The following is a 12,193-nucleotide window of genomic DNA, read 5'->3' on the forward strand; positions in this document are numbered from 1 at the left end:
TACATTAATTCATTTTACATATGTGAATCTGTGTTGAGCTATATAATATATATTCATGTGTGACTATGTGTTGATACATTAATTTAGTTGATAATATTTTTTATCTGAATTTGAAACATTAATTTGATACATATGTGACTATGTGTTGATACATTAATTTAGTTGATAATAATTTTTTTATCTGAATCTGAACTTTATTCTTAATTCTTATCTGAATTTGCATATCTCCTGCACATTAGACATTAAATTTAGTAGCAAACAATAGATCTGATTTTTTGCATTCAATTCACTATAATGAAAAATATTGGAAGGAAATGGAGGCTATGAATGAAGAAACTAGATAAGCTTCTTCTAGTTCAGCAGAAGAAAGTTCAATTTTCTATGTAGATGAGCAGTTCCAGATTCAAGATGGAGAGAGTAGTGAGTTGGAGGAGATCATCTATCTTCAGAATTAAGAGGGCTACAACAAAGGTTACAACAACTATAAGCCAAATAATACCCATTTGTCTTATAGAATCACCAATGTAGCCAATCCCTAAGACCAAGTCTACCCTCAACAGCAGCAACATGAGAGCTAACCCAAACCGTTTGTTCCTTATAATCAAGGGTATGTCCCCAAGCACCAGTATCAAGGGTATGTCCCCAAACTAGTAAAACAACTAGTAAAATCATTGAGATGTAAACTCAAACTCCGATGAGAAAAGATTTCTTCTATTTCCTTCAAGTTAGAGACTTGGGAATCTGTGAAAGAGAAAAGGAAAAAAAAAAAAAAAAACAGCTTTCAGTGAGAATCGAAACTAGAACATTCCAGAGGAGGAGAGACTCGAAAAGACAAAAACCCACCACTGAAATTCGTCGAGGCTCGAAGATTCAAGAGGACCATAGCTTGAGATTGTGTCACATGTGAAGAAGATAGACAAATCTGATTTCGAGCTTTGATTGTGAAATCCTACACATAAACGACACCGGTTTGGCAAAAATAAATTAAGAAAAATAAAAATAAACGGATTTAAATAGATATTCATTTGAGATAATTAGGCTCCTCCATTTAACCTCATTTAACATTTTTCCACGTCTATATAGACAATTTTTTAACAATAAACCCATCTAGATAAAGGGGCTATTAAACCCATATTAACATCAGTACTCTTTTCTTTGAATTAATACATAATATCCGGTTCAAGTGTCCCCGGTTTGGTTCAATCATAACCGATGTAATCCTATTTAATGAATTAAAAAAATAGAAGAAGCGCAACGTTTGAGAAATCAAAAAGTAACGTTCCGATTAATTTCAAAAAACGCAAATAAATCTCAGCCGTTCATTAACACGCTCCCTTCACCCTCCGATCATATCTCGTCTTCTTCACAACGTTTCCTTTTGTCTCTCTCTCTCTCTTCCCCCTTCAGACCCAAATTTCAAATTTCTCTCTCTCTCACTGACTCAGTGAATTCTCATCTTCTCTCATCACCCAACCAAATCGAATATGCCGTTTATCTCCGAGACTGCTAGTGCCATCAAGCGCCGGTTCGGATTCAACGACCGTCCCGCTCCGTCGGAATCTCTCCGCTCTGTGCCTTGCACGCCGGAAGCTAGCACCGGCTCGAGAGAGAATCACACTCATCAGTCAACGGTTTTCTCTTCCGCGGTTCGAAGCATGCCTGAATTGGATGAAGATGGTGCGATTTGCGCTGGATCTGCTCAGATATCGAGGTCTCAAAGCTTTGAGTTCAATGAAGATCCCGCTTTCTGGAAAGATCACAATGTTCAGGTGAGATCTTCTATATCCTTTGGAGATTGATTGATGATGATTCGTGTTGATTTGATTTCGCCTAGCTTCTGTGTAGTAGTCACTGTGTTCTTTGTTAAATTGGTAGCTCTTGAAGAATCTTAATGTCAAAATAATTTTCGGATTTTGTTGTTTAACATATAATTAAGGACTTCACATTGATGAATTGATTTTGAGAATATTTTAGGGTTTTACGATCTTCAAAACTCGGAGTTCTGTTGACTTTTCTGGAAAAAGAAAACTAAGTTTGTTCTATCGTTTCTTGGAATGTTGAAAATAGGTTATTATAAGAACTCGTCCACTTAGTACTTCAGAGATTTCTGTACAAGGCAACAACAAATGTGTGAGGCAAGACAATGGTCAGGCAATCACTTGGATTGGGAATCCAGAGTCTCGATTCACATTTGATCTCGTTGCTGATGAGAATGTTACCCAGGTATTGCCGTTTGTTTCAGCGGTTCTTTATGCATTCTCTTTGAAGCTTAAGACTGTTTCTGAGAATCTGTTTGCTTTTATTTGTTCTTACAGGAGCAGATGTTTAAAGTGGCTGGAGTGCCTATGGTGGAGAATGTCGTGGCTGGTTACAATAGCTGTATGTTTGCTTATGGCCAGGTGAGGTTTATTTGTTCTCTGACTGTGAGTTTTATCTGTATTTACTTCTAGTGTTTCCAGTCTGATGATAGTCTTAATTTGCAGACTGGAAGTGGGAAAACTCACACTATGCTTGGAGATATCGAGGGAGGAACACGTAGACATAGTGTCAACTGCGGGATGACACCTAGAGTTTTTGAGTATTTGTTCTCAAGGATCCAAAAGGTTTGGTGCCTTAGATCTTTCTGTATGCATATGTTTTAGCTGTGAAATGGTGTGTTCTAATTTATCTGTCTTTTCTGTACCAGGAAAAAGAGGTCCGCAAAGAGGAAAAGCTACATTTCACTTGTAGATGCTCATTTCTGGAGATATACAATGAGCAAATCCTTGATTTATTAGATCCATCATCTTATAATTTACAGGTATACATACAAAATGTATCATCGAAACCTGTTATCTGAATGTTGTATTTTATGTGGGATTAACCAAATATTCTCTGCTATATTTTATGTAGCTAAGAGAGGACCACAAGAAAGGTATTCATGTTGAGAATTTAAAGGAGATTGAAGTTTCAAGTGCCAGAGACGTGATCCAACAATTGATGCAGGTAATTCATTTTTCTTCTCTTAGCTATTTTATATTAGGTGCACTTGGTCTGCTCTTCTAGGTTTTTCTGATTCTGACCTGCTTCCGTACTATTCTTCTTAAGTATAAAAGTTTGATCCTACGAAAGATTAAATTTCTCAAAATAACCTGTTATGTCTACGTTTAAGTTTCAAGCAAGTTTTAAGGAAAATATACTGTGAATTTGCTTAGTCAAATTAGTCAGTTTCCATGGAGAAGCTTTACACTATTTTCTTGAACTTCCATCTTTTCTTTTGCATTGATTTACTACTTTGCATGCTAGATGCTCTTTCGTTCCATAGTCAGAAAGATAATGCAAGAAGTAGTTGACAATTTGCTCATGTCATGCATTTAATTTCATAATAGCTTTCTTATGCAACTTCTACATCTTTTATGTGTAGGGTGCTGCAAACAGGAAAGTAGCTGCTACTAATATGAATCGTGCAAGTAGTCGATCCCACAGTGTCTTTACATGTATCATCGAAAGCAAGGTAATTAATTGCATTCAACTTGTTACTTGAGTTCTCAGGCTTTATTTCTGAAACTGTTATGATGTTTATATCTTTCAATTTCTCAAAGTAAAAGTTATCCTGACCTGTGTTTTCTATTAGTGGGTATCTCAAGGCGTAACTCATCATCGTTTTGCACGGCTTAATCTTGTTGATTTAGCTGGCTCTGAAAGGTAACATCAGCTATAAATTTCAAACATACTGCGCTTTCTCTGTTCAAGATATTCTGCTAACATCTGGAATATAGGCAAAAGAGTTCAGGAGCTGAAGGTGAACGCCTCAAAGAAGCAACCAACATCAACAAGTCTCTTTCTACATTGGGGTAAGAATACATCTTGCAGAAACTTCAAATATTCTAGTTTGGTCTTTGTTATACCATTTTAATGATTTGTGGCTACACTGACTTTGCAGGCTTGTGATCATGAATCTCGTAAGCGTTTCCAATGGAAAATCAGTTCATGTTCCTTATCGAGACTCGAAGCTCACATTTCTGCTTCAGGTAAAAAATCTTTTAAATGATGTCAAGCATGTGGCATAGCAGGAATTCCTGTATTATGGTTCTAGCACCCTAATTGCCGTGATCGTTAACCGTCCCTCTTATATATCTACAGGATTCTCTTGGAGGAAATTCAAAGACAATAATAATTGCTAATATTAGCCCATCTAGCAGGTAAACTGATACTCTGTGTTTGTTTATCAGTCCATGACCTTTCTGCCTGAAATATTCATTGGACTGTATCTCATGTTTCTGTTTTTGTATATTCAGTTGCTCACTGGAGACCCTAAGTACCTTGAAGTTTGCCCAGCGTGCCAAGCTTATTAAGAACAATGTAATGAAATTATTCCTTGCCACTGTTTGCTAAGTCATGGATCTGATATAGTTGCAAAGTTTAGTTGTATTAATTATATTCAACCCAACAGGCAATTGTCAACGAAGATGCATCTGGAGATGTTATTGCTATGCGGCTTCAAATTCAACAACTTAAGGTAGTTTTTTCGGCAAAGACTGTTGCTTTTAGTCTCCTATGAACTTGTTATTAAGTGTCTGAAATCGTATTTTACAGAAAGAAGTAACCCGCTTAAGAGGAATGGTAAACGGTGGAGTAGACAATCAGGACATGGACAATATCTCAATGGGTTGCCCTGCCTCTCCAATGTCTCTCAAGTGGGATGGGTTCAATGGATCATTCACTCCTCTGACAACTCACAAAAGGATGTCTAAGGTTTGAAATTGGATTTTCCCTGATAGGGAGTTTCTATAGGCTAAGCTATTGCTTTGTCTTAGGAATCTGATCTTTATTGTTCAACATTTGGTTTGTTTTTAATCATTTCCACTTGTATGGCTTTTGTAGGTTAAAGACTACGAAGTTGCACTTGTTGGTGCTTTCAGGAGAGAGAGGGAAAAGGATGCTGCTTTACAGGCTTTGGCTGCTGAAAATGAGGCCTCAATGAAATTGGTACGTTAGAAATAGATCCCTCACTTGAGATTCACATACTGTCGAAAATCTTTTATCATGAGTTCATAAACTTTTTGCTTTGTCATCTTCACAGGAAAAGAAAAGAGAGGATGAAATACGAGGGCTGAAAATGATGTTAAAGCTCCGAGATTCAGCAATCAAGAGTTTACAAGGTGTAGCTTCAGGAAAGATCTCTGTTGAAGGACATTTGCAAAAGGAAAAGGGTGACCTTATGAAGGAGATTGAGGTGCTACGTGCTCAAGTTGACAGAAATCAGGAAGTTACCAAATTTGCCACGGAGAATTTGCGATTGAAAGAAGAGATCCGAAGGCAAGAAGACTCTTTAAAACTCACCTACTTATGTTCCATCAGCTAGAAACAAATTTTTATTATGTTAATTTTTCACTTGCTACACAGATTGAAATCACAAGGTGAGGAAGGAGAACGGGATATCTTAAATCAACAGATTCAAGCATTACAAGCCAAGGTGAGTAATATATTCTGTCATTTCAAGACCTCAGAAGTTTGTTTACGATTTTAATTAGCATGTAACTTGAATCTATGTACAGTTGCTAGAAGCTCTTGACTGGAAACTCATGCACGAATCAGATTCCTCCATGGTTAAAGAAGATGGTAACATCAGCAATATGTTCTGCTCAAACCAGGTAAGGGCTTGTTTCTCTTTCATCTCTGCTGATGGTTCCTCACAAAGTCTGTTAATTTCTGGCACGCAAATAAGTTGTTTTCCTACGTTTTGACACTTGTTCTTGTTTTACTTTATCCAGAATCAGGAATCAAAGAAACTTTCGTCGATCCAAGATGAGAATGAATTCCTCCGGATGCAGGTTAGTCTTGCCTTGAGTCCGACTATTCAGTCAAGGTTTATGCAATTTGTCTAACTTTCTTGATTCGTTTTGTAAAATGAAGGCTATTCAAAACCGGGCAGAAATGGAATCTCTTCAGAAGTCCTTAAGTTTTTCACTTGACGAGAAAGAGAGATTGCAAAAGTAATTCACTGAACACAATATACATTTCAGTTTCAGGGTCAATTATTAAGCCTCAGCTCATCTCTTTGGATTTCTCTTGCAGGCTTGTCGACAATTTGTCTAAGGAACTTGAGGGAAGAATAAGATCCTCAGGCATGGTTGGTGATGATGATCAGATGGAGGTTAAAAAAATGGTTCAAGCCATTGCATGTGTTAGTCAAAGAGAAGCTGAAGCTCACGAGACAGCAATCAAGTTGTCGAAAGAAAATGATGATTTGCGCCAGAAAATAAAGGTCTTGATTGAGGACAACAACAAGCTTATAGAGCTGTATGAACAAGTAGCGGCAGAAAATAGCTCCAGAGCTTCGGGGAAGATCGAGACAGATTCGTCAAGTAATAATGCTGAAGCTCAGAACAGTGCTGAAATTGCTTTGGAGGTTGAGAAAAGTGCAGTTGAGGAACAGAAGAAAATGATAGGAAACCTGGAGAATCAGCTAAGCGAGATGCACGATGAGAACGAGAAGCTAATGAGTCTGTACGAAAATGCGATGAAGGAAAAGGATGAATTGAAAAGACTTCTCTCTTCTCCTGACCAAAAGAAGCCTATTGAAGCTGATTCTGATACTGAAATGGAGCTATGCAGGCAACTGTGTAACATTTCTTCTGAAAAGTCCACAGAAGATTTAAACTCAGCAAAGCTGAAACTTGAATTGGCTCAGGAAAAGCTTTCAGTCTCTGCTAAAACTATTGGAGTGTTCTCTTCGCTTGAAGATAATATTTTGGACATCATCAAGCTGTCAAAGGAAAGCAAAGAGGCCGAAGACAAAGTTAAGGAGCACCAGTATGAGTTAGGATCAATAAAAACTGTCTCTGATCAAACTAATGCAAGAAAGGAAGTTGCAGAGAAAAAGTTGTCCGCTCTCAGATTCTCACTATCAAACTTTGCATCATCAGCAGTTTACTTTCAACAGCGAGAAGAACGGGCAAGGGCGCATGTAAACGCATTTTCCGGTCATCTAAACCAGAAACATGAAGAACTCGATGTTCTCCGTTCTCACAAAAGAGAAATTGATGCTGCTATGGGTAAGATCCAACAATCCGAGGCAGAGTTGAAGAGTAACATTGTAATGCTGAAAATAAAAGTGGATGAAGAGAACAAGAGGTATGAGGAGGAGAGTGTTCTTTGCACGATAGATAACATTGAGAAGATCAACACTCCTCAGCGTAACGCTCTGCGTACAGGCAAAGCCACAGATTTGCTGAAATCCCAGGAAGAACAAACAAAGCTCCAATTCGAGATGAAGCTTTCTCGGGAGAAGCTGGCTTCGGTTAGAAAAGAAGTTGACGACATGACTAAGAAGTCTTTGAAACTAGAGAAGGAGATCAAAACCATGGAAACAGAGATAGAGAAGAGCTCAAAGACGAGAACTGAATTAGAAATGGAATTGGAGAACACAATTCAAGAGAAGCAAACTATTCAGGAGATGGAAGAACAAGGGATGACTGAAATACAAAACATGATACTCGAGATTCATCAGCTTTTCTTTGAATCAGATCTGAGAAAAGAAGAGGCGATGATCATAAGAGAAGAGCTCGATGCAGAGGAGTTTAGAGCGAAAGATGTGCACAAGAATATGATCGAAAGAGTCGAGAATGCGTTGAAGACACTGGAGAATCAGAACAATAGCATATCAGGCAAGATTGAAGAACAAGTAGAAAGTGTTTTGGGATTAGTTCACGAAGCTACGAGGTTGCTTGAAGTGTCTCACTGATAGAAGTGACTTGAGTCGTACATTAGAGATTCTGATTGCTTGCTGTGTATGAAATATTAAGCCATTTCTTTTGTTAGAAGCTCTAAATATTTTATTATGGAATCTAAGTGAGATCTCAAAATCACTCCTAAGAGAGGAGTAGATTTCTCATTCACAGCATAAGATATATGTATCATGAGGGTAAAGGAATCACAACTAACCAAACACAAACATGGTAACTAATAAGCTTGGATGATGATAATCACAGGACTTGTATCTTGAGCTTGGATGAAGATGAAGCTGTGGGAAGCTTCAACAGATCCTCTGTGAGCCGCACTTTTTTGGGGTCATACAGTGTAGGTGCAACGTTAACTTCCACAACTTCAAGACACTCCATATTCAGTAAGAAATGGCTTATGTGTTTCAGCTCTGTTTCACTTCCTTGATACTGCATGATACGCAGAATCTTTATTTGGTTATTCAAGGGAATTGGAATCCCCACAAACTGATGCCCTATAGATGTGAAACTATCCAGACCCTGAAGCATGGAGATGAGAGACTACTTTAATGTCATGCCACAGTCATATATATAAAGTAAGATTTGTTCATGGTTTGCTTCATACCGAGAGAATAAGATTTTTTAGGTTTGGAGAACGCTCTAGCAGAAGAGGCAGAAGCACTTTCCAACCTTGTCTTTTACTCGAAAACACTAAATCAACGAGGTTGTTGAACACGGGTAATTCATCTTTGCAGCATACCAAAATCACCTGAAACACACACAATGAATGTTTTCATGTTTCTAACCAATAAGATGATGAGAGACCATACACTGAAACTCACTTTGACAGTCGGAATAGTCAAGTGAAGGGTCTTGACGTTACGTATCCCACTGATGAGATCGGTCACATCCGCGTCACTTTTCACCTGGCGATAATCTTTTAAGAAATGAAGGTTCAATGTAGCTTTTGCAACTGAATCCAATTGACAACGTGGAGATTTACGCCGAGGATAATCAGAGTAGTAGAGGTCGGCAACATTAGGTGTGTCAAGTGTAAGAATGCTAGATTGATCAACATAATAACTACTATTAATGGTAACTGAGAGTTTCTTAATGCTTTTGCTGGATATGACGTATGAATGTCCTGGATAATACTCGTAATGTATGGTTAAGTCCTCAAGTGCAGGGCATGCAGCGAGAAGCACATTAGATAATTGATCATGCCTAAACCAGAAGATTGAATCAAGGAGGAGAACCTTTAGTGCTGGGAGAGATGTATCCGGAGGAAGTCTTGGGCAGTCTAGTCCTGTTCCCAGTGACAGCTTAACTAGTGTTGTGCTGGTGAAGACTTTGGATGGTATAGAAAACTCCCACCACAATTTAGACTTTACGTGTAGATGTAGATGGAGCTCAGAGACACCGTGTTCCAGGGCCTTACATATCCATCGGTCAACGTTATGTTCTTCTTCTTCATATATTTCAGTATGTTTAAGTGAGAACTTCTTTATATGTTTACCGCCTTGGAAAGCCAATGAACTGTCTACAAAATCATTGAAACTCTTTCGGATATCTTCGGGGCGCTCGGAGATGGGATCGTCAAAGTCAAGATTATCACTGAGAGTAAACAGAGTCCTCCACCTCTTTGAGAGAAGAGAGGTTGAAACAGCTTGTTTCGTGGGAAGGAAGGATAAGATATGGACAAGGAGATCATCTGGAAGACAATCCATCGAAGCCACGCAATCCATAGAGACAGACTATACAAGCTAAAGGTGAAAGCTTTTAGAGGTTCAATTTAAACCCTAATTGAAGTTTCAACTTTCAAGCTTTCTCTCCGTAGATAGATACAAAAACCCTAAGTGTTGATGAACTTTAAGCTTTCTTTCGAGAAGATAGAAAAATCATTCATCAAATTAAAACCAAAAATACTAAACTTACAGGATCGGCAACTTTAGATTGTTTATATGGTTTTGCCCTCGGTAGGGTTTTTCTTCAGGGAAATTGTCAGAAAATTATATTTGTGTTGAGGGTTCAAGAAAAGATGAGATGATATATAAATGCTATATCTGGTTCGGTTCATTGTGGGAAGCCAACTTCTCTCCGGTTCACCTTGGTTGCTTCTGGTTACAAATCGGATCTTGTTGGGTCCTAACTCTCAAGTCGGGATCTTCTTTGAATAATTCACTTCTTACCCATTATGACTTTCTTTTATTTTGATTACGGTTTATGATTGTGAAAAATGTTGATTTTGTTTTTTTTTTGGTCTGTCTCATATTTGATGTGATCCTTTGGATCCTGTTAGCATCTACAAAAACTGTCGTTGATGTCTTGTTTTTTAGGTATAATGACACTTTGTGGGTTTGCTACATTTTTTTCAGTTTCAATCCCGATCTTGTACCTGTTGTATTTGGTACTTTGGGTAATTTTTAGTTGAGATATGAACAACTTTGATAATGATAGTGAGCGTAACGTTGTTTCTTAGGACCCAAATTATATTGTGATTTCAGAAGAAAAAAAATTACACGAAGGTCACTGAGGCCCTAAGAGCCTTGCGAGGCCTATCCTTTGGTCTACAAAAACTTGAAGAGAGATTGAGACCAACTTTAACTGACTAGCTCTTTCTCTGTGGGCCAATTTCAGTACTCATTAAAGGAACCAAAGTGTCCAAGAAGCAAGAGCTTATGGAGCAATATAGCTCATAAACCCCTAAACATGGTGACTCATATATAAGTTGTTTTTTCTCGTTTTTATGATCACACACCATGGTAAATCATAAATCCCTAAACAAAAAACAAACTTACTATATGATCACTTGACTTGTATATTAAGCTTGGATGAAGCTGCAGGAAACTTCAGCAGATCCTCTCTGAGTTGCATCTTTTTGAGGTCATCCATTTCAGCTGCAACGTAGACTTTGACGACTTTAAGACACTCCATTTTCAATAAGAAATATCTAATGTGTTTCATTTCGCTTGGATATCCTTGACACTTCATGATACTCAACATCTTTATTTGGTTATTCGGAGGAATTCGAGTAAACCGATGTCGTCTACATGTGAAACCATCCAGACCTTGAAGCATCGAGAAGAGAGACTACTTTAATGTCATGTCACAGTCATATATATAATATATGATTTGTTCATGGTTTGCTTCATACCGAGAGAACCATAGTTTTAAGGTTTGGAGAACGCTCTAGCAGAAGAGGCAGAAGCACTTTCCAACCTTCTTTTTTACTCGAAAAAACTAAATCAACAAGTTTGTTGAACACTGGTAGTCGACCTTTGCAGCATATCGAAAGCACCTGAAACGCACAAAATGAATGTTTTTATGTTTCTGACCAAAAAAAAAAAAGATGATGAGACCATACACACAAGTACTAACCTCGACTGCAGATGAAGTCAAGTGAAGGGTCTTGACATTGCGTATCCCACTGATGAGATTTGTCACATCCGCGTCATCTCTTAAGAAATGAAGGTCCAATGTAGCTTTGACAAGTGAATCCAAGTTACATTGTGGAGATTCACGCCGAAGATAATCAGAGTAGTAGAAGTCGACAACATTCGGTGTGTCAAATGACATAGTGAGAAAACGATCAACATAATATCTACAGTTAATGGTAACAGAGAGTCTCGTAATGGTTTTGCTGCGTATGACGTATAAAGGTTCTGAATAATACGTATTATACTTGTGATGTATGGCTAAATCCTCAAGTGCATGGCAAGCAGCTAGAAACACATTAGAAAATTGATCATCCTTAAACCAGATTGAATCAAGGAAGAGAACCTTTAGTGCAGGGAGAGATGCATCCGAAGGAACATTTGGGATGCAAAAGCTGGATCCCAATGACAACCTAACCAGTGTGGTGCTGGTACAGATTCTGGATATGAAATGTGTGTATGTATCTATGCATAGATGAAGCTCAGAGACACCATGTTTCAAGGCATAACATATCCAGTGTTTAAAAACAACCACGCCACCAACACCAAATATTCGTTTATATTTTAGTGACAACTTCTTTATATGGTTACCGCATTGCAAACCCAATGTTCTATAAGCGAAATCCCGAAATTTCTTTTGAATAGCACCCCTTTTCTTCCATGAATCCTTTTCATGGTGCAAAAAGATGGGATCGTCCAAGTCTAGATTAGGACTGAAAGCAAATAGAGTCCTCCACCTCTTGGAGAGAAGAGAGGTTGAAGCAGCTTGTTTTGTGGTAAGGAAGGATAAGATTTGGACAAGAAGGTCATCAGGAAGACAATCCATTGAAGAAGACGGATTCAACTGTTCCATATCAAGAAGCTTCGATTTTGAGTCTTTGTTATTGATCAATTTGCTGCCCGGTAGGCTTTTAGGTTGTTTATATAGTGGATGATAGTGAAGCTATGGCTAGGGTTTTTTATGTAGCATGTGTAAGATATGTATTTCATTGTTTACTTTAAAGTTTTAACCACATGTCCAATGAAATTTAAAACCCCAAAACCCGAAAGGGACTT

General features: G+C 38.0%; 3 protein-coding genes and 1 long non-coding RNA gene across 4 annotated transcripts; 1 reads left to right on the plus strand and 3 right to left on the minus strand.

Moving 5' to 3' along the window:
- Positions 1 to 606: 606 nt before the first annotated feature.
- On the minus strand, positions 607 to 1,178 carry LOC110228614. Its single transcript, XR_002332083.1, has 2 exons — positions 844 to 1,178; positions 607 to 741 (listed from the first exon to the last, which is right to left on the minus strand). It is a non-coding gene; the product is annotated as an uncharacterized LOC110228614 (long non-coding RNA).
- Positions 1,179 to 1,329: 151 nt separating this feature from the next.
- LOC9311707 (kinesin-like protein KIN-12E) lies at positions 1,330 to 7,830 on the plus strand. The gene is made up of 21 exons (XM_021026393.1): positions 1,330 to 1,769; positions 2,068 to 2,223; positions 2,316 to 2,399; positions 2,484 to 2,603; positions 2,687 to 2,800; positions 2,893 to 2,985; positions 3,404 to 3,493; positions 3,614 to 3,684; positions 3,759 to 3,833; positions 3,923 to 4,010; positions 4,123 to 4,181; positions 4,278 to 4,341; positions 4,433 to 4,498; positions 4,576 to 4,734; positions 4,864 to 4,968; positions 5,063 to 5,298; positions 5,386 to 5,455; positions 5,538 to 5,633; positions 5,754 to 5,813; positions 5,896 to 5,975; positions 6,058 to 7,830. The coding sequence occupies exons 1-21, from the start codon at positions 1,485 to 1,487 to the stop codon at positions 7,724 to 7,726; spliced, it is 3,840 nt and encodes a 1,279-aa protein (XP_020882052.1). The 5' UTR covers positions 1,330 to 1,484; the 3' UTR covers positions 7,727 to 7,830.
- LOC9311708 (putative F-box protein At3g44060) lies at positions 7,814 to 9,565 on the minus strand. Its single transcript, XM_021026394.1, has 3 exons — positions 8,546 to 9,565; positions 8,329 to 8,472; positions 7,814 to 8,243 (listed from the first exon to the last, which is right to left on the minus strand). The coding sequence occupies exons 1-3, from the start codon at positions 9,446 to 9,448 to the stop codon at positions 7,968 to 7,970; spliced, it is 1,323 nt and encodes a 440-aa protein (XP_020882053.1). The 5' UTR covers positions 9,449 to 9,565; the 3' UTR covers positions 7,814 to 7,967.
- A 941-nt stretch (positions 9,566 to 10,506) lies between these two features.
- On the minus strand, positions 10,507 to 11,990 carry LOC110228715 (putative F-box/LRR-repeat protein At3g42770). Its single transcript, XM_021026814.1, has 3 exons — positions 11,082 to 11,990; positions 10,858 to 11,001; positions 10,507 to 10,793 (listed from the first exon to the last, which is right to left on the minus strand). Exons 1-3 carry the CDS (start codon positions 11,988 to 11,990, stop codon positions 10,509 to 10,511), a joined length of 1,338 nt encoding a protein of 445 aa, XP_020882473.1. The 3' UTR covers positions 10,507 to 10,508.
- Between the last annotated feature and the right edge of the window lie 203 nt (positions 11,991 to 12,193).

This window comes from Arabidopsis lyrata (assembly GCF_000004255.2).
Source record: "Arabidopsis lyrata subsp. lyrata unplaced genomic scaffold ARALYscaffold_5, whole genome shotgun sequence".
NCBI classification, from domain to species: Eukaryota; Viridiplantae; Streptophyta; class Magnoliopsida; order Brassicales; family Brassicaceae; genus Arabidopsis; species Arabidopsis lyrata.